This window comes from Perna viridis, chromosome 13 (genome assembly GCF_037379345.1).
Source record: "Perna viridis isolate PV_CMFRI_1.1 ecotype Kerala chromosome 13, ASM3737934v1, whole genome shotgun sequence".
NCBI lineage: Eukaryota > Metazoa > Mollusca > Bivalvia > Mytilida > Mytilidae > Perna > Perna viridis.
In genome coordinates, this window is record NC_142457.1 from 34,659,282 (window position 1) to 34,683,513 (window position 24,232).

General features: G+C 33.0%; 1 protein-coding gene across 2 annotated transcripts; it reads right to left on the reverse strand.

The window, feature by feature from the left end:
• LOC148600592 (uncharacterized) lies at positions 1-11,414 on the reverse strand. Of its 2 annotated transcripts, none has more exons than XM_088559301.1 (2): positions 11,264-11,414; positions 1-7,393 (listed from the first exon to the last, which is right to left on the reverse strand). In XM_088559301.1, exon 2 carries the CDS (start codon positions 7,387-7,389, stop codon positions 5,881-5,883), a length of 1,509 nt encoding a protein of 502 aa, XP_088415427.1. In that variant the 5' UTR covers positions 7,390-7,393; positions 11,264-11,414; the 3' UTR covers positions 1-5,880. The 2 variants fall into 2 exon arrangements, with proteins under 2 accessions (XP_088415427.1, XP_088415428.1); XM_088559302.1 differs by lacking the exon at positions 11,264-11,414 and adding an exon at positions 8,527-8,641.
• Positions 11,415-24,232: the final 12,818 nt, after the last annotated feature.

The window sequence follows — 24,232 nt, forward strand, 5'->3', positions numbered from 1 at the left end:
TTTTAGTAATATATGTTTTATTTTTTTTACACCAGCAATCTGAATACTATTACAAGACAATTTACACAAAAAATCTCAAATGTGCTTGGATTAGAAGTAAAATTCTGGATACTTGAAACAATTCAGGAACAATAACTCTTCTCTTCTAAAGTTGAATAAAATCAGACTAATTATGGAGGACTGCAATGGTTTGATAATGTTTCACAGTAATTTTGAATTGAAAGCATATTTAATTTACACACGATCAAAATTGACATACATGTATTATTAAGTTATTGCAATAGTAACTTTAGAACTTAAACTTCTATAGCATTAAAAAAATTACCAAAAAGTTAAGTGGTAAATGTTGTTAAAATAGTGTAATAAAGTATACAAAAAAGATCAAAGAAAAAAAAAACGAAACAAAAAACAAAAAAAAACAAAAAAAAAAACAAAAAAAAAAAACATAAGTTCCCACTATGAAAAAAAAACTTGATGATTCAAACTCGTTTGTTCTCAGAAACAAAATTTAATTACTGATGACTGATCGACAGGATTGACATGGAAGCAAAATGGATTACAATGTACTTTAGAATTAATATTATTGGACTGGATCTGTATTGAAACTAAATAATTAAATAAGTTTTAAATCAGGTAAAATGCATGTCCATTGCCCACAAATATGAAAAAAACAATTTTACTCAAGGATACCTTCTTTATCTGAAAAGATTATACTTTGATCTCTACATCAATAGATTTGTTTAGAATAATTTTTTAAGAGAATGTAAGAAACAATAAATTTTTGACAGAATTAGCTGCCCTTGAAATGTTCATTTTGTGTGCATTTCATTAAGATTATAAATCACCTTACCAAAATGCTTTGCTTTTCAAGTGCACTGTGGTGTGGTGTTAAAATAAAAAAAAAAACAAGTAATATTGACATATATTTGTTTTGCCTCATAACAATTTTTCCAATTTAGCCAATTACCAATAATGTTTTTAAATTTGGAATTATCTACAACTGAATGAATAATTACAAATGAACACTATATGTACATGTATTTTATACATGTTATTAACTTCACTCTTCAACATGCTGAAGTGCAAGTTCAAACAAATAATCAAGACACAATGTATAATACATGAAAAACCTTTCATAGCTTAGTTCTACATAAACAAAAGTTCTCACTAGAGAAAAAAATTCCATCTTAAAAAAAAGAATCCAAATAGTCTGCCTTTCATGCGATAATCCATATTGGCAGAGCACATCATTAAAGACTCTGTGAATCGGCAAAGCCTCTTGAACGAGTCCATGTTGACAGCATCCTAAAGATGAATATATATTCCACAGAATGTATTGGAATGTGTCACTTCTTTGATGGACATTAAATATTAGGTTTGTCATTAATATCCATATTGATCATGACATATGTTGGATTCGCCCATTATCGGAAAATCCAAATTCACGAAATGTTTAAAACCAACTTCACCATGCCTTGGCCATCTACATGTAGATACACGAATATTGTCCTTAGTGTTTCAGAAGATAAATTTTAAATCATTCTACCATTCAATGTACATGTACATGTAATTCCATATGGTTAGGCCTCATTAGTTCTAAAATAAAAACTGGGTTTATTCATCTCAGGGAAAATCCTAACTGACATTTTTAACAAGTCACTTGATATTTCCTATTCAATTGTCAGACTTTGGTTTGGTGGAATTGAACTGTGAATAATTGATGTAAACATACTTACAGTGGGTATCCAGGGGGTTCATGGGGTGATGGAAAATTTGTGTTACATATATCTTCATTAAAAATATCCAATGAGCAAATAATGACCTGAGTGCCCTTTGGGGACCCCCCTTTTTTAAATTTCTCAATCCAACTCTGTAAGTACATACACACGGAAATGAAACATATATATATATATACAAAAAAAATAAACAAATATTGTAAATGAATAAATGTGCATTCTACTCATGCCATGTACATTTATATATTGATAAAAATTACATTTAAACATAGATGATGTACTGTACACATGGTAAGTATTGAAGAAATCTCCATGCATTTACAATTAGTGAAAATACATGTGATTTCCAGTTTATTTACTTTAAGTCAAAAATATTTCAAATTTCAAGAAAAAAAAATGAATATACATGTAACTTCAGAAGAATTTATAAATGTACAGTACATGAAGAAATGTATTTATTTTTTTTTAAATGAAATTTGAGGTGAATATACATGTACAAGGATATCACAAGTTGTCAAAGTTGAAGGTGAAATGTCTTGTATAACAATTCAAATCCTGTATAAAAATAAAAATAAAGTATAATACATGTTTTTACATACTACTTCTTTTACAGTTTCATTTTAATATTTGAAAGTATTGTTTTTTAAGAGTCATTAAAAGGATGCATACATGTACATGCATTCATAATATTTATAACTACAATAAGTTATATTTGTTTACAGTGCCTAACATGTTCATTGTTTTAAAGAGTCTTTTAAAAGAATATACATGTATATACATATATGATATTCATGACAAATAACAAATATTTTTTAAATCATTTGAGTAGGACTAAATCAAAGATAGAAACATGAAAATGATAAATACAACTATATACATGTACAAAAACAATGAAGTGAACAGATTTTCACTGATGACACATCTAGATACATGTACATGTATTTGAAAAAAAAAACAACTTGATGAAGACCAAGACTTATTAATAAAGAAATATAAAATAATTTCCAAAAAATCAATTATTTTACTAAATAAACTGTTCAGGGTTTGACATTAAAGGTTGCCCGATTGCCCGGGGCAAGTAAATCGCCGGTCTGGGCAAGTAAAAACGACATCAAAGTTGCCCAACTGGGCAAGTGAAAAAAATATGTGCCCAAATTACATTATTTCTGATCATCGCAGCTCTAAAACATCGAAAATTACTTCTGTATAGTTCCCCATTCTTCCCGACCTTGCTGACCTAGATTATCATTGGATAGTTTTCTGATTTTCCCTTTGCCAAAAATAGATTGTATGATATTAATGTCGACCAATCAGATGCGTCCAATTGTACATCTATTTTTGTTATCCAATTGAACATCGCGATTTATTTATGGAATTTCTTACTTTGGAAAACTGTAAGAAATCTGTATCGAAAACTTCGAAAATATGAGAGAAAAAGAGAAATAAAATTCTATAGAAGATAGTTATTGTTGTCCATTTGTTAAACTAAAGATGTGAAATAAAAACTCCTCACATGAATACTTGTAATTTCTTTGCTTCTTGTTTTACCCCTTATTCCCGCAAAAAATATGACGGCTTTTCGATTTATTTGGCTTGCAATTAATCAGTTCTCCCCAAGTGTCGAGGAAGTAAGCATGGCCAAGCAGGGGACACTTGACTGTTTTGGGGTAACTGGGGTCCCCGAAATTCCACAGAAAAATACAAAAGCTGACTATGAATTAAAACGAAAACGTGGGTTTAATGATGGATGGCTGAAATTTATGTTAAACCACTGTCATCTGCATTATAGTTGAACAGTTTCTTGCCATCCACGTCTTATTAAACAAGGGTTTCTGGTTTAAACACTATATAGTGACACAAAGTTCTGGGCAAGTGAATCACATATGTCACTTGCCCGACTGGACAAGTGAATATAAAAGTTAACGTCAAACCCTGAAACTAATTTAGTATCATTTCTTTTAAAGATTTTTTATTAAGTTAATTACAAAATGTATTACATTTATGTAAATAAAAAAGTAAAAATGTATTGAAGATAATTAAGTCAGTAAATTAAAACATGTTTCTTAGAAAAAAATTCTGATATTGTTATGAAGATTTCTGATAAATTAAATCATTATAGATTAAACATACTTTATTTATCTTTAGATCTGAATTTGTTTAATAAATTAATATTGTTTTAGTCCATCAAGAGAAGAAAAAAACACTAAATCATAATAAATGCACCATTCAACAAAATATACATGTACATGTTATAATCTTATTAGTCATAAAAATACAAACTGGCATTGTTCCTCACATGAATCATACATTAGATTTGAACCAATTATAAAATACAGGTATAGGTGTTAACATAATTACAGTGGCGGGTTCAGGGTGTAGTCCCCCTTTGAATAATTTTTAATTCTTGCAATCTATGGACCTTAATGAGCAAATAATAACCTGGCACCCCTCCCCTTTTTCATAATTTCTCCATCCACCCCTGTTAGTGCTAAATATATAAAATCAAATACACATACATGTACATATATATTTACAACAACTGACTTAAAAATCAACATTTTATACATGTAGCTGTACATGTACCTAATGTGAATCTATAAATTGAAGATATTTCTATTTATCATTGCATTTGCAAGTACATGTAATCACTGTTGTGGTTAATTTAATGTCCTTAGTAGTATCTTTCAATAATATACATGTAATTAATATTTCAAGAAAAAAACACAATAAAAGTTATGAAATAAATAAAACTTTTAACAAAAATATGTTGATTTTAGTTGAAGCAATGAAGACTTATAAGGATATCACATGTTGCCAAAAAAATTCTATGAAATTAATTCAAATCATGACTAAAAAAATGCTACATGTACATTACATGACTGTACTTTTTTTAATTATTGTTTTAAAGAAATTTATTTTTAAAAGTCTACATGTAAATACTGGGTATGAATAAATCACTAATACATGTACATGTTCATATCTTTTACCACATTCATATCTTGATGTGGTACATGTATGGTGTTAGATATTTACACAAAGTAATACTAGTATTAAAATTTTTGATTTTAATTATTTTCTGTTTTCAAAGGAGAAAATTTCATTTATTTAGAAACATGAAAATGCAAATATATACAACAAAAGGCAAACATTATTTTCAATGATGACACATCTACATGTAGATACATGTACATGTATTTGACAATCTTGATGAAGGCCAACTCTGATTGATAAAAAATGTAAATTAAATTTATTTTACACTGTACTCAATATGAATTTTCTGTACTATTTGAAACATTTTTTAATAAGTTAATAATTATCATATTTTTGTAAATCTTATGCCAAGATAAAAGTAGAAAGTTCTGTCAAATATTGTTAAGATTTTTGAAAATGAAGTCCAAAAATTAAATCATGTATCTTTTCTTTTTATCAAGTTAATTATCATATGAACAAATATATGTTTATTTATGTCTGACAATTAAGAAAAAGATGGAAATGTCTGATATTATTAAAATTACTTTAGAAAAACAAACCCTATATGTAAACAAATATTTAATAATTTATTTTTTATGAGAATTTTGCACTGAAGGTATTGTTTATCCGCCATCCATATTATCTCACAATTGCAGAGCTGAAATACCATGATTTCCCGTCATATTTCTGCTATTTACATTTAATGAAAGAAAAACCTAAGTTCCGAATGAAAATGTTACAACTGGTACCTAATATGAAACTCACCACATATAGTATTCAATTGGCAGGGAACCAGAAATATGGCGGGAAATCATGGTATTTCAGCTCTTCAATTGTGAGATTATAGGGAACATTTCAAAACATCCATAGAAAAAAGATGGCGGATAGACAATACGCTGAGTGCAAAATTCTCATAAAAAATAAATATGGAAATATTTCGATCTCGGAGGTAAGAAAGAGAAATAATTGTATGAAAGTTGTAGTACAGAACGACATGAATTAAATGCCAACTTTTTTAAAGGAACTTATGAGTAATTTAAAAGATAATTAAAAAACTGCAAACAGACTGAGGTGAATTCGAGTATACATTTAAAAAATAAAACATTTTTTCTTACCTTGAAGTTGAATTAATCTCAATAATTTTTTTATTTCAGTGATGGTTCTCCATCAAAAGTCAATATACAGTAAATATCCTGACCACATTCATCCTATCAACAACAGTGAGGAGATGGTTCACTTTATCATAATGTACACACTGAGGGTGATACAACTCATCATCTCCACTGACTACAACTTCATGTTTATCTCCATCCCTTGAAATTAGTAATAAATTATTTTTCCAATAATTACACACAAAAATATTCTGGTGTTCATCCATTGATAATCCAAAAGGCCATGACATTGTATTGTGATCCTTGAATGTGAAGATAACTCTGAGGTCAGAATCTAAGACAGTAACTGTGTTGTTGTTGTTGTCAGGACAGGTATAACATATTCTGTTGCCATCTGTGTCTATATATGAATCATCATCAACAGTCTGGTCATCATGGAGTTTGTCTATTTTTTCTGTATCTATATTAATTTTTCGGATTCCTACCTGAGGTACACAGAAGTATAAATGTCCATCACTATGTGTAATTCCTCTGACTTGACTCTTTATCTGAAGTGTTTTAATGATTTTACTCCTGTCTACATCTATGATGGAGATTGTTTCTGGGTCAGGATTAGAAACAGCAACATGGTTCTCATTGATGACTGTTACATCACATGGTCTTCCTCCATTAAATCTGACTGATGATTTGTGTTGACCATTACTGTGTAGTATGTTTACTACACAATTGAACCAATCAGTCAACACCAGGAGTCCATTAGGCAGCGTACAACAACCAGGACACCCACCTTGATCTACTGTAAACTGTTGTTTAAGTGTCAGTTGTCTGGGGAATCTTGTCTTCACCTCTGCCTGACCCATGTTTGGTTTGTTTATGTCTATGGATGTTGTATTTTTTTCTTTTGATACTTTAATGTCACACAGAGTTTTTATTCCAAAAATTGTGTCGTCTGCTGTGATGTTTTCATTCATTTCTATGTCTGTATTATCCATGGCTCCTTTTTCAGATAATTTGTGTAAGATTTCTTCTGATTCTTGGACTTCTCTCTCCATTTGTTTTGTGGCAATGAATGTTTCGAAATTTGATGCCTGTTTCTTAATGAGTTCCTCCTGTTCCAATAATTCACCAAGTTTTCTTTTATTTGATTCCAGGATTTTTGTGGTGGCTTTGATTTCATTTATATTTTCATTTACAACTGACTCTAACTCTGATAGTGTTTTGTTTTCTAGTTTCTTAATTTGATCAATAAGATTTTGTGTTTTTTCTTTCACCTCAGTTGATAGTTTTTCCTTCTTTTTCTGTAGTTTTTTCACATTTTCTTCCCTGTCAATGATTGCATTCAAGACAGCTTCATGATTTGTTTTTATATTGGTCCATAAATCCTCGAAAACTGCAGATGATTTTACTTCACGGATGACATCTTCTATATCTAAAGTGTCTTTACACTTCTTATGGGACTCCAGTCGACATTTTTGACAAATAACAGAGTCATGAGACCTACAATAATATTGATATCTTTGCTTGTGTTCTTCACAGTCAAGTTGAATTTTTTTGTCGATGAATGATGCCATTTTTCTGCAATATAAAGAGAAAACTATGAATTTTAATTTTAGTCCAGGAGACAATTCTCTTAAAATCAATTATATATAGCTTAGTATAATCACTTTTTGGGATTTGGCATTGGTTCTATTTTTTTGTTTTGACGTTGGTGGTCAAAGCAAAAAAATTTCTCCAGGGTCGAATCCAAAAATGGATAAGGCTTGTTACAAAATGTATTTTTATTGACTTTTGAATGAGTTTAGACCTTTCATACAGGTTAAAATCAGTTACATACAGCTGTGCTGCGAGACGTAGCTTGAACTATTATTTTGTGATTTGGCACTGAGGATATTTTTTTCTTTTGACACTGGTGGATTCAGCTTATTACCATTTTTTTTTATTGACTTTAGAATAAGTTTATATAAACCTTTCAACTTTCAACTACCCTGGACTTTTTATGAGCAACTCGGTCTGTGTTTCTAGAAAAGCAGAGGACACTTAACCTACTTTGTAAATTGTATGTATTATTTTAGTGACATGTACTTCATGTTCTTTTTTATGTCTGTTTTCTATGTTTTATCTTTCTCACTGGATTACTTTCTTTTGATTTCTGCTAGAACCTTGGTTTCCTTGATTACTATTCATACAGTGGGTTAACCCTCATGGAGCGCAGTGGTCAAAATACTAAGCCTCTTGACCTGACTAAGCAGATACGCTCATCAGTTGTTTGAATTGTAGCGACAAATAGCAATATTTGACTCTTTTTTGCTATTTGTCACTTATATTCAAACGACTGTGCGTACATGTATATTAAGCCCTTGTTTTCCGTTAAAAAAATCCAAAGTTGTGATTTCAAAGGTTAAACCTACTCCAGCAATGCTGGAGTTGGCAAGCTATTTTCTGCCTTGGTGCCATCCTAAGAGTTGGGGTATGGGGGAACGGAATTCCAACTTCTAACGTTGTAGGAGTAAGGTTAAACCTCTCTGGAATCTCGAATTTAAGTACTTGCATGCGTCATCCCTTTCGGGATCGGTGGTGGTCAAAACAAAAATATATCTCCTGCACCGAATCACAACAGGAATTACTGTCATGTCTTAACTTGGCACAACCGTATATATCGTTTGAAAATCAACACAGTTATTGAGGGACAATATGTTTGTATGACTTACAGACATGCAACACCGTCAGGGATTTAAATTAGCGGTGGTCCTGCACCTTTCAGACAGACGCGGAGTTTCTGTTTCAATGATGACGTAAGTCTGCGGGTCTTACTAATTGGCGACAAGAGGTGACAAAAAGCGACAAGAAACAACAAGTGGAATAGCGCAAAGAAATTTTTGTTTTTATTTAAACAGAGACATACAATTGTTTATTTATGTGTTTGATTTAAAGCAAAAAAAATAAATAAATAAATAAATAAATAAAAGAATAAAAAAAATAGGAAATATTGTCTTTAAAAACCAGGAAAAGAATATTTTTCAGGTAAAAATGTGAAGATAAAAAAGGTAAAGTAAAAGTAAAGTCCGAAACAAACTCAATATAACATCAAACGAAACGAAGAACGAAATCGAAAGAAATGAAATATAACAGAACTAATCAAAGCAGATCCATTAATTTAATATAGAAATTGAAACATGTCCCAATAATCATTATAATTGATAGGATTTTAGGCTATGCCAAAGATGGGCGGAGCACTTGTGTAATCGTCTACTTCCGTCAGAATATTTTAGCCAGTCATAGTTCTGGTCTTACATTCTACATACATGTATATAGGTCGCTGACTCTTCGTTAAAACAATTAATTGTGTTTTGGGTTGGAAGGAAAAACTATTTGAAAATAATATACGTTGTGAAGTGGCTCAGTTAAACGTACATAAGAATAATGAATAAGTTAACAATAGCCACATTTAAAGGTAAAAAGGGAACTACATACGAATATATTCAAGTTACCTATTCATTTTTAAACGCATAATAAACCATTTGATGTTTAACTAGAAATGAAAACCCAGCGAGATTGTAAATAGTCTTCAATCATAGAAAAAAGAATAATAAAAGGAATGCCGAGTACTAATTGGGAAAACTGTCTTATGCAGGCCTTGAGGCAGTGGTTCCAGTCAAGAAACATTATAAAGAAAGGAATGGTATGCTTTTATTTGTCGCTCATCGTTTGACCATTTTTGTTACAAAAAGGTACCATAACCCCCAAAACCATCCTGACGTATCATTCACTGTATCATAAATATATTTTTATTACGGTTACCGCCTCATGACAACGGAAGCTACGAGATGGCAAATAAAAATGAAACTTTGCATAGACGATGGCATATGAATTTCGATAATGCACTTCTTGGAAATTGTGCCATATTTTGGTCTAGTATTATTGCTTTTTGCAATATTAATCATTCTATTTTGCTATTTTGGCCATGATTGGTGAAATTATATCACAGGGGCTTGCTCACACTATGAAATATGCAGCCCGACTCTATATATTAAGAAGTATTTGGTGGTGATACCTGTGTTTATTTATTAGGTTGTTTGGAGGGCAGTAATAAGTAATAAATATATTTGATTTTATTCGGGGTGGGGGGTGGTTGAGTTGAAGCGAGTTACCCCAAAATCTGGGATTCCCGTTTTCTTGTTATATTACTATTCGGACTGCATATTTGGGAGTAGGACCAAGCCCCTGTGATAGTATTATAATACTTTATCGTTTATGTTAATGTACGTGTCTCTGTACTAGGTGCCCAGAAACTAAGCGCTTTCACATGACACATAGGTGTCTATGAAACAACTTGTAGCACTTGAGCTATGAACCTTATCAACTGAGAAATGAAGATAGTTGAGTGTAACACGTTTCTGAGGATATGATTTATTTCAATAATTTGTGGCTTAAGGAGGTAGAGCTGGGGTAGGGGACGCCTCTTGAAATCAGTGATATGGTTACATCATATTCGATTTCACCAAAGCATATAACGCTTTCATTTGAAACATAATGAAATCAGTCCAAGTTACTTGATGCTTACATGATATTGATGTCAAATGCTGAATACAAACGTTATAATGATTTGTAAGAGTTATGTCCTTTACCCTATGTCTACCTCCTTAAATTTGAATTATTTAACAGACAGTTTTGACCTGGAGGTCGATAAACTGAATTTCGACCTGAAAATTTAAAATTGGGAATGGTCAACTAGTAGTTTGTAGTTCAATTATGGGCTATATCGGAGTGTTCCATGTAAACATATATCGAACCCGAACATTACGCAAACTGGCACGCTACTATGATGCATAATGTATTTTGGTGTGTGTGTTTCTAAATGTCCCTCATAATCAGAATGGTGAATTTAAGAAAAATAAAACGATGAGTTTGATATTAACCATTTATAATAATAAGCTTATAATAAGCTTATGTTAAGATACGTTTGAATTCGATTCCCGTACTTTCCTTTTATTCCATATTTTTGGAATACGACGAATATTTGAGGCGCTAAAACGATTGATATAAATTGATTCAGTACATGAGTACTTTGATTCTACAGCATGAATCACCTCTACCATTGGCAGTGTCTGAATTCTACGCGGATTGGTACTTGAATATACATGTATTAATACTTGTTATATATGGATTTGTGTACATTGTATTGAGGCAGACCTCATTCTGTTTCGATATTTCAAAAAAAAAAAAAAACAAACAAACAAACAAACAAAACCAACAAACAAAAAAAAAACAAACAAAAAAACAAAAAAAAAAAACAAAAAAAAAAAAAAAAAAAAACCAGACTAGTCTTAGTCTTAAAGTTTGACCCTTGACATATTTATCAACCATTATGAAATAATAAAGCACGGACAATACAAGAAGATGGTACAATGAACTGAAGTAAAAGCTGAATGGAAAAGTAAATCTTACTCTTTACTGGTCAGTATTCCCAATTAGCACGAAGTTAACTTATTTGAACGTCAGAGAGGAAAACGCCCTGTTGGTTTAGTACGGAATGTTATCTTTTTACTTCCTGGTATAACCACAGATTACACACGATTAGTTATGGAAGCTCATAGGGTACACCCGAGTTGTTTTTTTTTTTCAAAATAAGTCAGAATAATTGGTTAAAACTTGTCTTGTCGACATTTCAAAGGTCAGAATGTTGTTTTATAAACAAACATGTCGACTTTTATCATCATATATTTCTCGACTTTTTTCCCTAGTTCAAATGATCGAAGTGTGTGCATTATACATGTATCATGGCGGCTTGTTTTTGTCAACTTTGTAAACCACATGTCCACATATTTTATTTCAATACACAATTACACATGCGCAATCACGAATGTCGAACGCCTGTCAGATTGTTATTTACATCGGCTAGTTCTACATCCCATCAACAAATAATTTGCCGAAAGATAATTTATTGAACAAAATACATCTTACCAAGCCAATATAATATTATTTCCACAGAAAACACAATGTTAATGCTACAGACGTATGCTTTTCTCCCACAGGCGTATTTTAACCTGACAGGCGTATTCAGTCGTATTTAAGTAGAACCGGGAATATCTGCCAATCAAAATCGAGCTACATAAAGGACTTCGTCGACAATAAAATGACTTTTTTTTTTTAATTTTATACTTCACTTGAGAAATAATTTCTTAAAATCACGTTTTTTAATTAAATCATTCAAATACTCTTTTCAAACTATTTAAATTCAGTTTCATTTTAAATTTACGATTTTCGTCGTATCTCGAAAATGCCCGTATGTAAATACGATCAACAGCGGAATGCTTGAAATCGAAGTACAACGAGAAAACAATGATATCTTGGCAGGTATCCGTCGAAGAAGAAGCGAAGTTATATACCAAGAAGAGAAATATACGATATTACCATGATGCTTGAAGCGGAGTTTTGACGGAGGTGTCAACAAATTAAAACCACACACGGTTACTGTACTGTGTACACAGTCACAGGTTAATTTATAGCACGCCCGAACTTCGTCAAGTTCATGAAGTTTTTCACAAAATTAAATTCAAATTCTAATATTCGGTAGGCATTGCCTAAACCAGCGAGCATCATGAGCTTTACCATATATGTACCGTCTGTGCGAGATTCGTAAAAAATATTAAAGGACATTACAATGATGGGGGGGGGGGGGGTCGACCCGGATGATTTTTTTCCTGCAAGTTCAGTATTTTTCTTAACATTTAAGCAGCGAGCAAAATCAATATTTCTATTTAAAAAAAACTGCCTTGTGAATATATGGGGAATTTTTTTTCAATAAATGAATAACTTGAACATTCCCCCCCCAAAAAAAAAAATCAAACCCCATAACCCCCTTTCCTCTCACTCTTAAAATGGTCAATAACTGTACAGCACTTTGCAATACTTTACATTTTTTATCCCTTAAGGGCATCTCTAGCAACATCAATTTTAGTTTCAATCTGTACAGATGCCGGAAATATTACAGTTCTCCACCGATAGTGGGAATATTTTACATTTGACATAAACAAAGTTCAGATGACAGCTGCAAATTCCAAACAGAAAATTATTACCTTTCCTATCTTGGAAAAGCTATGCTGCGATTTAGATAATATAATCGGAATTATAGTTTTTCCGAGGCGGGTTAGGTTCTTGACAACAACAACAGTGGAAATACACGTACATACATCCATGTGTTTCCAGAAGTTTTTATAAACATACCATTCACTTCTTTAAATAATTAAAACAAATTAGAAAAAAAACTTGAAAACTATCAGAAAAGATGAATTCATTTCTACTGAAACATAATCTTAACCCATATTTTCTAATTTGTTTGATTGAAGGATATGACGTATTTTTGGCGTAAGGACAGTCACTTTTTATTACTTCCGGGACATGACTTTTTTTTTCGTTAGTGTATTGGGGAACCTTTAGGTTACAGACCACCAATTCAACCAATGAGCATTTGGAACGTACACAAAAATAGTCCTACGCAGAAATTACCCCTGTTCCTCAAAGTGCTGTGAAAAAAGTTCTCATCTCATTTAAAAAAATTAAACAGTTTCTGAAAGGAAAAACATTTCCGTACATTTTATAGGTGCACTTTGCTTCTTGTAATGTGAAGCCTAATCTCCATAATGATTTCTAAATATACCCCTATCTTTTGAAAACACTGGGATTTCCCATGCTATTTATAGACACTTCACTTCCAGTGACCAGTACTGCACTGCAAGTCTGCTAACCCCACATGCCATTCTGAGGATTGTGAGCTGACATATGTAGAATCATGCTGATATATAGTCCTCTGCAGGTTAAAGTTAAGGTAAAGTCCAGAGAAGCCATTGAATATTGTGAAATTAGCATAGAAGCCTATGGGAAGTGGAATTAGTGGTTTCTAGCCTTAAGCTGAGGCCATGGCAAAATGGAAAGTTTCTTGGAATAGCTTTAAACTACTTGAAGATCTTGTAAACTTTGCTATGAGAGGAATACACTACAAAAATCCTTCAAAATATGCATTTTTTTTAAGTTATAGGTCCAAATTATGGAAAATTGGTCTTTTCGGCTGCATTTTATGTCCTATCTTGTGAAAAGTGTAGAAAATTTAGTAAAAATATCAAATATTTAATTTTGAGGGCTATATTTACCTACATATGGTGATAATCAGCACTTGAAATCAAGTTTTGTGTAAATTTTAGAAAAATTCGATTAGAAATGAGGAAAAACTCACTTTCATTACTGCGGTTAAGGACATATAAGCATTTCCCTATGGCAACATGGAAAATCCATTTTTGAGTACTTATTTTGCTTTAGGTGCCCTTTACTTGTCATGTTTTATTGTGAAAACACTGTATTTACAAATTAAAAGCCAAAGATATCACCTTTTGTGAAAATTTAAAGATTTAGGGTTTTTGACATGTGATCAAGAAAAAGGGGGAGGCATGTCAGACATGAATTTTTGAAAATAGACCAATTTTTTAGAAAATGACTACTTTTAAAGGCTATCTCGTTATTAATATTGTTAAAAAACAAGTTGTGATTGATTTTTTTTATTTGAAAAGTCATAAAAAGTTCTTTGCAAACTATTTCTGAAATTAAGTACAGATTTTCGAATAACACATTCGGAATTCCAAAATTAAAGCTCGGAATTCTGAGTAAAGTCGGAATCTCCTGCTACGGATTAAAAAAGTAACAAAAGCAAATAAGCAACTCGGACTCCACTAAAAACTTGGAGCACGGACTTGGTGCACCGGTAGGGTAAGCATCCTCTGCTTTTCTCGAAAGGTAAAAAAAAAAAAATAAAAAGTCCGGTGTAGACAAAAGAGGAAATGAAAACTGACTTTTTTTATCTGCATTGCAATACTTATTTTCACTGTAAAAATTTGTTTGGTTATCCAATTTATTTATTTTAAGCTAAAGAAGTGACATTTTTACTTAAAAGAGGTTAGAATAGCACATATCACATGAAGATACAAGAATATCTTCTAAGACGTTGCATTTGAAATGATGAAACTTAAGAAAATTTGTTTGTTAAGGACTTATTTGCACTATACAATTAAATTTCTTGACACAAACTACATTGTCTTAAACACAAATGTAGGGTTTTCCAAAAACTTGCCATAATCATTAAGGAAAAGGGGACTTTTAAATGGTGTATGTCTTGTAATCTTTTGAAAGCTTTATTTGTATGGCATCAAACAATACAAGATTTATTAAAATTGAACATGGGATATTGATTTTAGAGCAAATTTAATACTTGGTTTGCTTCCCCAGATTGGAGATAATTCTGCCTTGTGTTCTACTACATGCATTCATATAATGAAAAATGCTATATATATGGCAAAAAGGAGAAAACACATAAAGACGCAGATATTTTTTCACAATCTGGGCACTGACAAAAGTATTTATTTGATGTTTTTTATCTAATCATTGGTTTTCAAACCCCACAAAGACCATATGAGGATGAAAGTATAGAAAATCATGGAGTTTCCCCAGAACTTAATACTGGGTACTAATAGGCTTGTTTTCACTTTCTTTTCTACATTGCAATACTTATTTGCACAGAAAAAGTTTGTTCGGTTGTCCATTTTATTTGTTATAAGCTAAAGAAGTAACATTTTTTTGCTTAAAAGTGGTTAGAATAGCACATATCACAAGAAGATACAAGAATATCTTCTATGACGTCGCATCTGAAATGATGAAACTAAAGAAAATTTGTAGCCACGTGCACATGGCCATAATTGTGTTTACTTTTGACCACATGATGAGGGTTTTGATTGGCTATATTTTGATATATTTACATTTGATTGACACCTCCCGTTAGGATGTATTGTTAACATGAAAAATAGACAAAAAGTGGCGAAAGTTAAATCTGGTGGTATATTGTTGGGATATAACATAGAATATGAAGATTGTATCGAATGCTTTGACACTGCTTGTAAATATGTTTTAAGGTTTAGAGTAAAGGGTGCACTATACAGTTACATTAAGGCGCACTGTTTCGCACACCAAGTTACCCCGGTCTAATTTTGTAAAACTTAAAATTAAAAGTTGAAATTTGGTGGATATATTGTTTAAATGTAGTTAAGCATTTATACATAGACAGATGTAATATATGTTATGGTAAACAGGTGTAATTTAAAGGAAGAATGGTATCCGGAACGTTTCAGTCCCCTGCCGTATTAGTTTCTCTCCTCAGGATTAGGGTGCAGGTACCAGTATCGTATTGATATTCTTGAGCGGGTGTACGTCAAAACATGGAGGCTAATAAAATAGAGTTCCTTTTTTTTCTTATTTTTTTTTTAAAGAGCTGCATTTAATTTTGAACTTGAATTTTGGCCATATTTAAAGATGTATCCAAGTAGAAAAAATGTGTGATTTTTATTTACAGATTCAAAGACAGGAAAGAGGAAGGATATCCAGTTGATAGGGAGTACTGCAGCACAACAACAATACCAAAGTGAAAGTAGAAAACATGTGCTTTTGACTTCAAGGTTTGATGATTTTCCAATCTTCGTGGACTGGTCTAGGTTTTTTAAGTTAAAATCAAATTTGAACATTTCCTGAAACATGATATATGTATGAAAGTTTATTTGAATCAACTTTTCAATTTTTAAAAATTTTTTGAAACATGCACCGTTAGCATTGGAGCCAATGGAGAAATCTATACGATACTGAGACCTAGTACCACTACTTTCGATTTAAAGTTAGAAAAAAAATATGCAAATTATGTCAGATGCTGCAACTAATTTACATAACCTGGGTAGGTACTAGTCACATGGCATTTCCAAAATGGATCCCCAATGGAAAATTCTGCAATTAGCCAAGCTTAATTCTAAAATTGATCTAAATCAGCAAAATTCCAAAAATTGTAAATTTTGGTCTACTAGATTTGCTGTTAATCAAAGAGAAAGAGGCTTTACTAGAGGCCCTAAATATGGTCGTTTGAAAGTTAAATGGCCTGGTGGTAGGATTAAATATCATTTAGCTCACAGATTTATGTATATGCTTGTGCATGATCTTTTAGATATACCCCCGCACTTGCATGTTTCGCACATTTGCCATAACAGTTTATGTATTAACGCTGAACATTTGTCCCTTGAACTGCCAGAAATTAATAATAGTAGACAAATTTGTAAAAATGTGGACCCCCCAGCATGCCAGCATCATTCAACTTACCCAGATTGTGTTTTTTAGTTGCAGAATGTAAGTTTTAAGTCCTAACAAAGTCTTATTTTCCTTTTGAATATCCATGTTCATTGCACGTTTTCTTTCGTGTTTTCATTTGCATCACTTCACAAGATTCAGAGTCAGCTAGTCCTTTTTTATATGTATCAGGCTCATCTGGTATTGAGTCATAAGTCTTAAAATTCCTGATTGCAGAATCAATTCTAGCTTTTTTCACCTTTGGTGTCTTTTGTCTCTGTCTATCATATTCATATTTCTCATTCTGTCTTTTCAGCTTGGTGACCGGACGCGAGTTTGGTGGAAGTGGTACACCAAGAGCCTCACACTTCAGAAGTGCAGATTCCCCTGGCCCATGATTAATCCTGTGTGCACTTGAATGAGTACGAGCAGAATAGTTCCTCGGGTGAGTAGATTCTTTTGGATCTGACTTGCGATAGCCTCGGTTTACGGCCTAACACTTTTGTGTCGTTGTCCCAAAGCGAGTCTTAACCAAGTTTGTCCGACCAAATCGAATGTTTATTATATTACGCACAAGTATCTCATCATCATCTGTCATGTACAAGCATTTTGCTTCCTCATCTGGCATAAAATCTTTGCCCCAGTGATCTTGCTCAGTACCTTTACATACATAGGAGTATGATTTGCACTTTTCTCCACAATGTCCTGTATAACATGCAATGATACTGTCTGCTGCATAGCTAAGTCTGTTCACAAGCTTGTTCATGTCTCCTGCACACTCCTTCAGAGCAAAGTTGAACTCTATTGTGCATCTGTTGCTTAAGTCAATAGCAAATCGTCTTTGGAGCATAGTACGGTCTGCCTTAGTTACAAACTGTAGCATCATTTCACTGAATTTGGCATTGTCACAGGCTCGCACTTGTGATTTGGCTAAGTGTCTGGTGTCGCGAAGGTTCTCAGGTATGAAATTTAAATTTTCTTCTTGTTTCCGGCTAAATCCTCTGAATGCATGGCTGTCCCCATCTGTTGTTAATTGTCCAATTATAAGTGGTTCTTCATCTTCATTTAGCATATCAGCCAGTATTTCACCATATCTCTCTTCATTGCCAATTGTAGCACTCCATTTCATGTTTGCTGAACAGTGACCAGGGTGGCCTGGACACTCTGGATCTCCTCCAAGTGATCTTAAATAGCTTGCTGTCTTACAAAGCTTGTTTGCATCATGAAGTCCAATAAGTTTCTTCTTTACTGTCACATTTTCTGCTAGTGAGCTTGTAGCCTGGGTAGCAGGCTGAAACGGTGTTGTTTTACGGTGACCGAACAAGGATTTGTTGTATTGTGTGTCAGTTTCAGCTGGTATAGGTGTGTTTTCTGGGAACCCATGTCTTAGAAGTGTCCTTTTTACAGTTTTTCTTTGTTCCTTCATGTTTTTTTTGTTCATTTTCACAAGTTCTTCTCCAGTGGTGTTTGCTTGTCTCTGCATGTTTGTACTAAATGGTGCGGGATGACTGATAGTGCTCATAATCTGGCACCATGCACTATTTGAAATGCTACTGTCTGCTAGTGCAATCTGCAGTCTGATATTTGGTGCACCTGCCTTTCTGCCTCTCTTGCCTGAGTCTACTTCTTCATAAAGAGGGACCATTTTAGTTTTGTATCCACACAATGTACATACCACACTTTCCATCCAGCACATGGTATGCTGTCGCTCTTTTGAGTAGTCAAACTGGAAATTGCCTGGACAGTCTGGAAATTGGTTTACATGTTCATGAAATGCTTCAGTGAACAGCTTACAAGTCTTATCTGCATGTAGAAATCTGTAAGTGTCCTTATTGCCTTGTATTTTAGGGTGCATGTACTTTTCAAATATGTTCTCCTCCCCAGGTTTTTCTCTAAGTACTGTGATTTTTGGTGGGTTTTCCATTTTTTTCACATTCTCTTCCAAAATAGGTAATGCTTGTGGGTTTAATGTTTCCTCTGCTCTAGTGTTTGCATCTGGTCTATGAAAAACAGTTTTTTGAGGCTCAGTTTCCCATTTTATGGTAGGCACTTGTCTTCTTTTATCATGTCCATGCTTGAAATAGCCACTTTTTGACTTGTGTACTTTTGGCATTTTTGCACTTTGAATGTGGATTTTTGGAATTCTGTGTATATATACTTTTCTAGAAATATTTGTATCATACTTGCTAAGTGCCAAGAGGTTGCATTATTTCAAAATTTGCATTAATGTGCCAACAGTGTCATTTTTACTGGTATGATTATGAGGCTGATGAGTGACCCGGAGCTCCAACATCTAAGCAGTTTAAGTGGCTATTCTAGCCTAGGTGTGAAGTTTCATAAAATCATTAACCATCACAGTTATTCAGCATTAATTGTTCTTTTAAATGTTCAGTAATATATTTGGCTCAAAGAAAACAAAAAGTTAACAGTACAACTTTTATTTTGAAAAAAGTCAAATATTCATACATGACAATAATAAAAAATCACATAAATTACATAATACAGAAAAGGTCAACAATTTTCATAAATTTCAAATATTTAGAACATCTATTACAACTTTATGACAAATTATCCCAAACATCTTAAAAATTGTGTTTGAAATTTAAAAATTAAAAAAACTAAAAATTTCACTATTTCCATTGAAATTTCTAATTTCGCAGAATAGGGTACATGTATAAATTTGTCCGCTACAACCATATTTCCCATGGAAATTAAAAAAAAAATTACAAGGTATTTCAAAACACATCACATTAACTGTTAAATTTTTTTAAAACTTTTTCGCAAACTTTGCCTTTAGTAATAGGTACCAGTATCGTATTGATATTCTTGAGCGGGTGTACGTCAAAACATGGAGGCTAATAAAATAGAGTTCCTTTTTTTTCTTATTTTTTTTTTAAAGAGCTGCATTTAATTTTGAACTTGAATTTTGGCCATATTTAAAGATGTATCCAAGTAGAAAAAATGTGTGATTTTTATTTACAGATTCAAAGACAGGAAAGAGGAAGGATATCCAGTTGATAGGGAGTACTGCAGCACAACAACAATACCAAAGTGAAAGTAGAAAACATGTGCTTTTGACTTCAAGGTTTGATGATTTTCCAATCTTCGTGGACTGGTCTAGGTTTTTTAAGTTAAAATCAAATTTGAACATTTCCTGAAACATGATATATGTATGAAAGTTTATTTGAATCAACTTTTCAATTTTTAAAAATTTTTTGAAACATGCACCGTTAGCATTGGAGCCAATGGAGAAATCTATACGATACTGAGACCTAGTACCACTACTTTCGATTTAAAGTTAGAAAAAAAATATGCAAATTATGTCAGATGCTGCAACTAATTTACATAACCTGGGTAGGTACTAGTCACATGGCATTTCCAAAATGGATCCCCAATGGAAAATTCTGCAATTAGCCAAGCTTAATTCTAAAATTGATCTAAATCAGCAAAATTCCAAAAATTGTAAATTTTGGTCTGCTAGATTTGCTGTTAATCAAAGAGAAAGAGGCTTTACTAGAGGCCCTAAATATGGTCGTTTGAAAGTTAAATGGCCTGGTGGTAGGATTAAATATCATTTAGCTCACAGATTTATGTATATGCTTGTGCATGATCTTTTAGATATACCCCCGCACTTGCATGTTTCGCACATTTGCCATAACAGTTTATGTATTAACGCTGAACATTTGTCCCTTGAACTGCCAGAAATTAATAATAGTAGACAAATTTGTAAAAATGTGGACCCCCCAGCATGCCAGCATCATTCAACTTACCCAGATTGTGTTTTTTAGTTGCAGAATGTAAGTTTTAAGTCCTAACAAAGTCTTATTTTCCTTTTGAATATCCATGTTCATTGCACGTTTTCTTTCGTGTTTTCATTTGCATCACTTCACAAGATTCAGAGTCAGCTAGTCCTTTTTTATATGTATCAGGCTCATCTGGTATTGAGTCATAAGTCTTAAAATTCCTGATTGCAGAATCAATTCTAGCTTTTTTCACCTTTGGTGTCTTTTGTCTCTGTCTATCATATTCATATTTCTCATTCTGTCTTTTCAGCTTGGTGACCGGACGCGAGTTTGGTGGAAGTGGTACACCAAGAGCCTCACACTTCAGAAGTGCAGATTCCCCTGGCCCATGATTAATCCTGTGTGCACTTGAATGAGTACGAGCAGAATAGTTCCTCGGGTGAGTAGATTCTTTTGGATCTGACTTGCGATAGCCTCGGTTTACGGCCTAACACTTTTGTGTCGTTGTCCCAAAGCGAGTCTTAACCAAGTTTGTCCGACCAAATCGAATGTTTATTATATTACGCACAAGTATCTCATCATCATCTGTCATGTACAAGCATTTTGCTTCCTCATCTGGCATAAAATCTTTGCCCCAGTGATCTTGCTCAGTACCTTTACATACATAGGAGTATGATTTGCACTTTTCTCCACAATGTCCTGTATAACATGCAATGATACTGTCTGCTGCATAGCTAAGTCTGTTCACAAGCTTGTTCATGTCTCCTGCACACTCCTTCAGAGCAAAGTTGAACTCTATTGTGCATCTGTTGCTTAAGTCAATAGCAAATCGTCTTTGGAGCATAGTACGGTCTGCCTTAGTTACAAACTGTAGCATCATTTCACTGAATTTGGCATTGTCACAGGCTCGCACTTGTGATTTGGCTAAGTGTCTGGTGTCGCGAAGGTTCTCAGGTATGAAATTTAAATTTTCTTCTTGTTTCCGGCTAAATCCTCTGAATGCATGGCTGTCCCCATCTGTTGTTAATTGTCCAATTATAAGTGGTTCTTCATCTTCATTTAGCATATCAGCCAGTATTTCACCATATCTCTCTTCATTGCCAATTGTAGCACTCCATTTCATGTTTGCTGAACAGTGACCAGGGTGGCCTGGACACTCTGGATCTCCTCCAAGTGATCTTAAATAGCTTGCTGTCTTACAAAGCTTGTTTGCATCATGAAGTCCAATAAGTTTCTTCTTTACTGTCACATTTTCTGCTAGTGAGCTTGTAGCCTGGGTAGCAGGCTGAAACGGTGTTGTTTTACGGTGACCGAACAAGGATTTGTTGTATTGTGTGTCAGTTTCAGCTGGTATAGGTGTGTTTTCTGGGAACCCATGTCTTAGAAGTGTCCTTTTTACAGTTTTTCTTTGTTCCTTCATGTTTTTTTTGTTCATTTTCACAAGTTCTTCTCCAGTGGTGTTTGCTTGTCTCTGCATGTTTGTACTAAATGGTGCGGGATGACTGATAGTGCTCATAATCTGGCACCATGCACTATTTGAAATGCTACTGTCTGCTAGTGCAATCTGCAGTCTGATATTTGGTGCACCTGCCTTTCTGCCTCTCTTGCCTGAGTCTACTTCTTCATAAAGAGGGACCATTTTAGTTTTGTATCCACACAATGTACATACCACACTTTCCATCCAGCACATGGTATGCTGTCGCTCTTTTGAGTAGTCAAACTGGAAATTGCCTGGACAGTCTGGAAATTGGTTTACATGTTCATGAAATGCTTCAGTGAACAGCTTACAAGTCTTATCTGCATGTAGAAATCTGTAAGTGTCCTTATTGCCTTGTATTTTAGGGTGCATGTACTTTTCAAATATGTTCTCCTCCCCAGGTTTTTCTCTAAGTACTGTGATTTTTGGTGGGTTTTCCATTTTTTTCACATTCTCTTCCAAAATAGGTAATGCTTGTGGGTTTAATGTTTCCTCTGCTCTAGTGTTTGCATCTGGTCTATGAAAAACAGTTTTTTGAGGCTCAGTTTCCCATTTTATGGTAGGCACTTGTCTTCTTTTATCATGTCCATGCTTGAAATAGCCACTTTTTGACTTGTGTACTTTTGGCATTTTTGCACTTTGAATGTGGATTTTTGGAATTCTGTGTATATATACTTTTCTAGAAATATTTGTATCATACTTGCTAAGTGCCAAGAGGTTGCATTATTTCAAAATTTGCATTAATGTGCCAACAGTGTCATTTTTACTGGTATGATTATGAGGCTGATGAGTGACCCGGAGCTCCAACATCTAAGCAGTTTAAGTGGCTATTCTAGCCTAGGTGTGAAGTTTCATAAAATCATTAACCATCACAGTTATTCAGCATTAATTGTTCTTTTAAATGTTCAGTAATATATTTGGCTCAAAGAAAACAAAAAGTTAACAGTACAACTTTTATTTTGAAAAAAGTCAAATATTCATACATGACAATAATAAAAAATCACATAAATTACATAATACAGAAAAGGTCAACAATTTTCATAAATTTCAAATATTTAGAACATCTATTACAACTTTATGACAAATTATCCCAAACATCTTAAAAATTGTGTTTGAAATTTAAAAATTAAAAAAACTAAAAATTTCACTATTTCCATTGAAATTTCTAATTTCGCAGAATAGGGTACATGTATAAATTTGTCCGCTACAACCATATTTCCCATGGAAATTAAAAAAAAAATTACAAGGTATTTCAAAACACATCACATTAACTGTTAAATTTTTTTAAAACTTTTTCGCAAACTTTGCCTTTAGTAGTACCACTACTTTCGATTTAAAGTTAGAAAAAAAATATGCAAATTATGTCAGATGCTGCAACTAATTTACATAACCTGGGTAGGTACTAGTCACATGGCATTTCCAAAATGGATCCCCAATGGAAAATTCTGCAATTAGCCAAGCTTAATTCTAAAATTGATCTAAATCAGCAAAATTCCAAAAATTGTAAATTTTGGTCTACTAGATTTGCTGTTAATCAAAGAGAAAGAGGCTTTACTAGAGGCCCTAAATATGGTCGTTTGAAAGTTAAATGGCCTGGTGGTAGGATTAAATATCATTTAGCTCACAGATTTATGTATATGCTTGTGCATGATCTTTTAGATATACCCCCGCACTTGCATGTTTCGCACATTTGCCATAACAGTTTATGTATTAACGCTGAACATTTGTCCCTTGAACTGCCAGAAATTAATAATAGTAGACAAATTTGTAAAAATGTGGACCCCCCAGCATGCCAGCATCATTCAACTTACCCAGATTGTGTTTTTTAGTTGCAGAATGTAAGTTTTAAGTCCTAACAAAGTCTTATTTTCCTTTTGAATATCCATGTTCATTGCACGTTTTCTTTCGTGTTTTCATTTGCATCACTTCACAAGATTCAGAGTCAGCTAGTCCTTTTTTATATGTATCAGGCTCATCTGGTATTGAGTCATAAGTCTTAAAATTCCTGATTGCAGAATCAATTCTAGCTTTTTTCACCTTTGGTGTCTT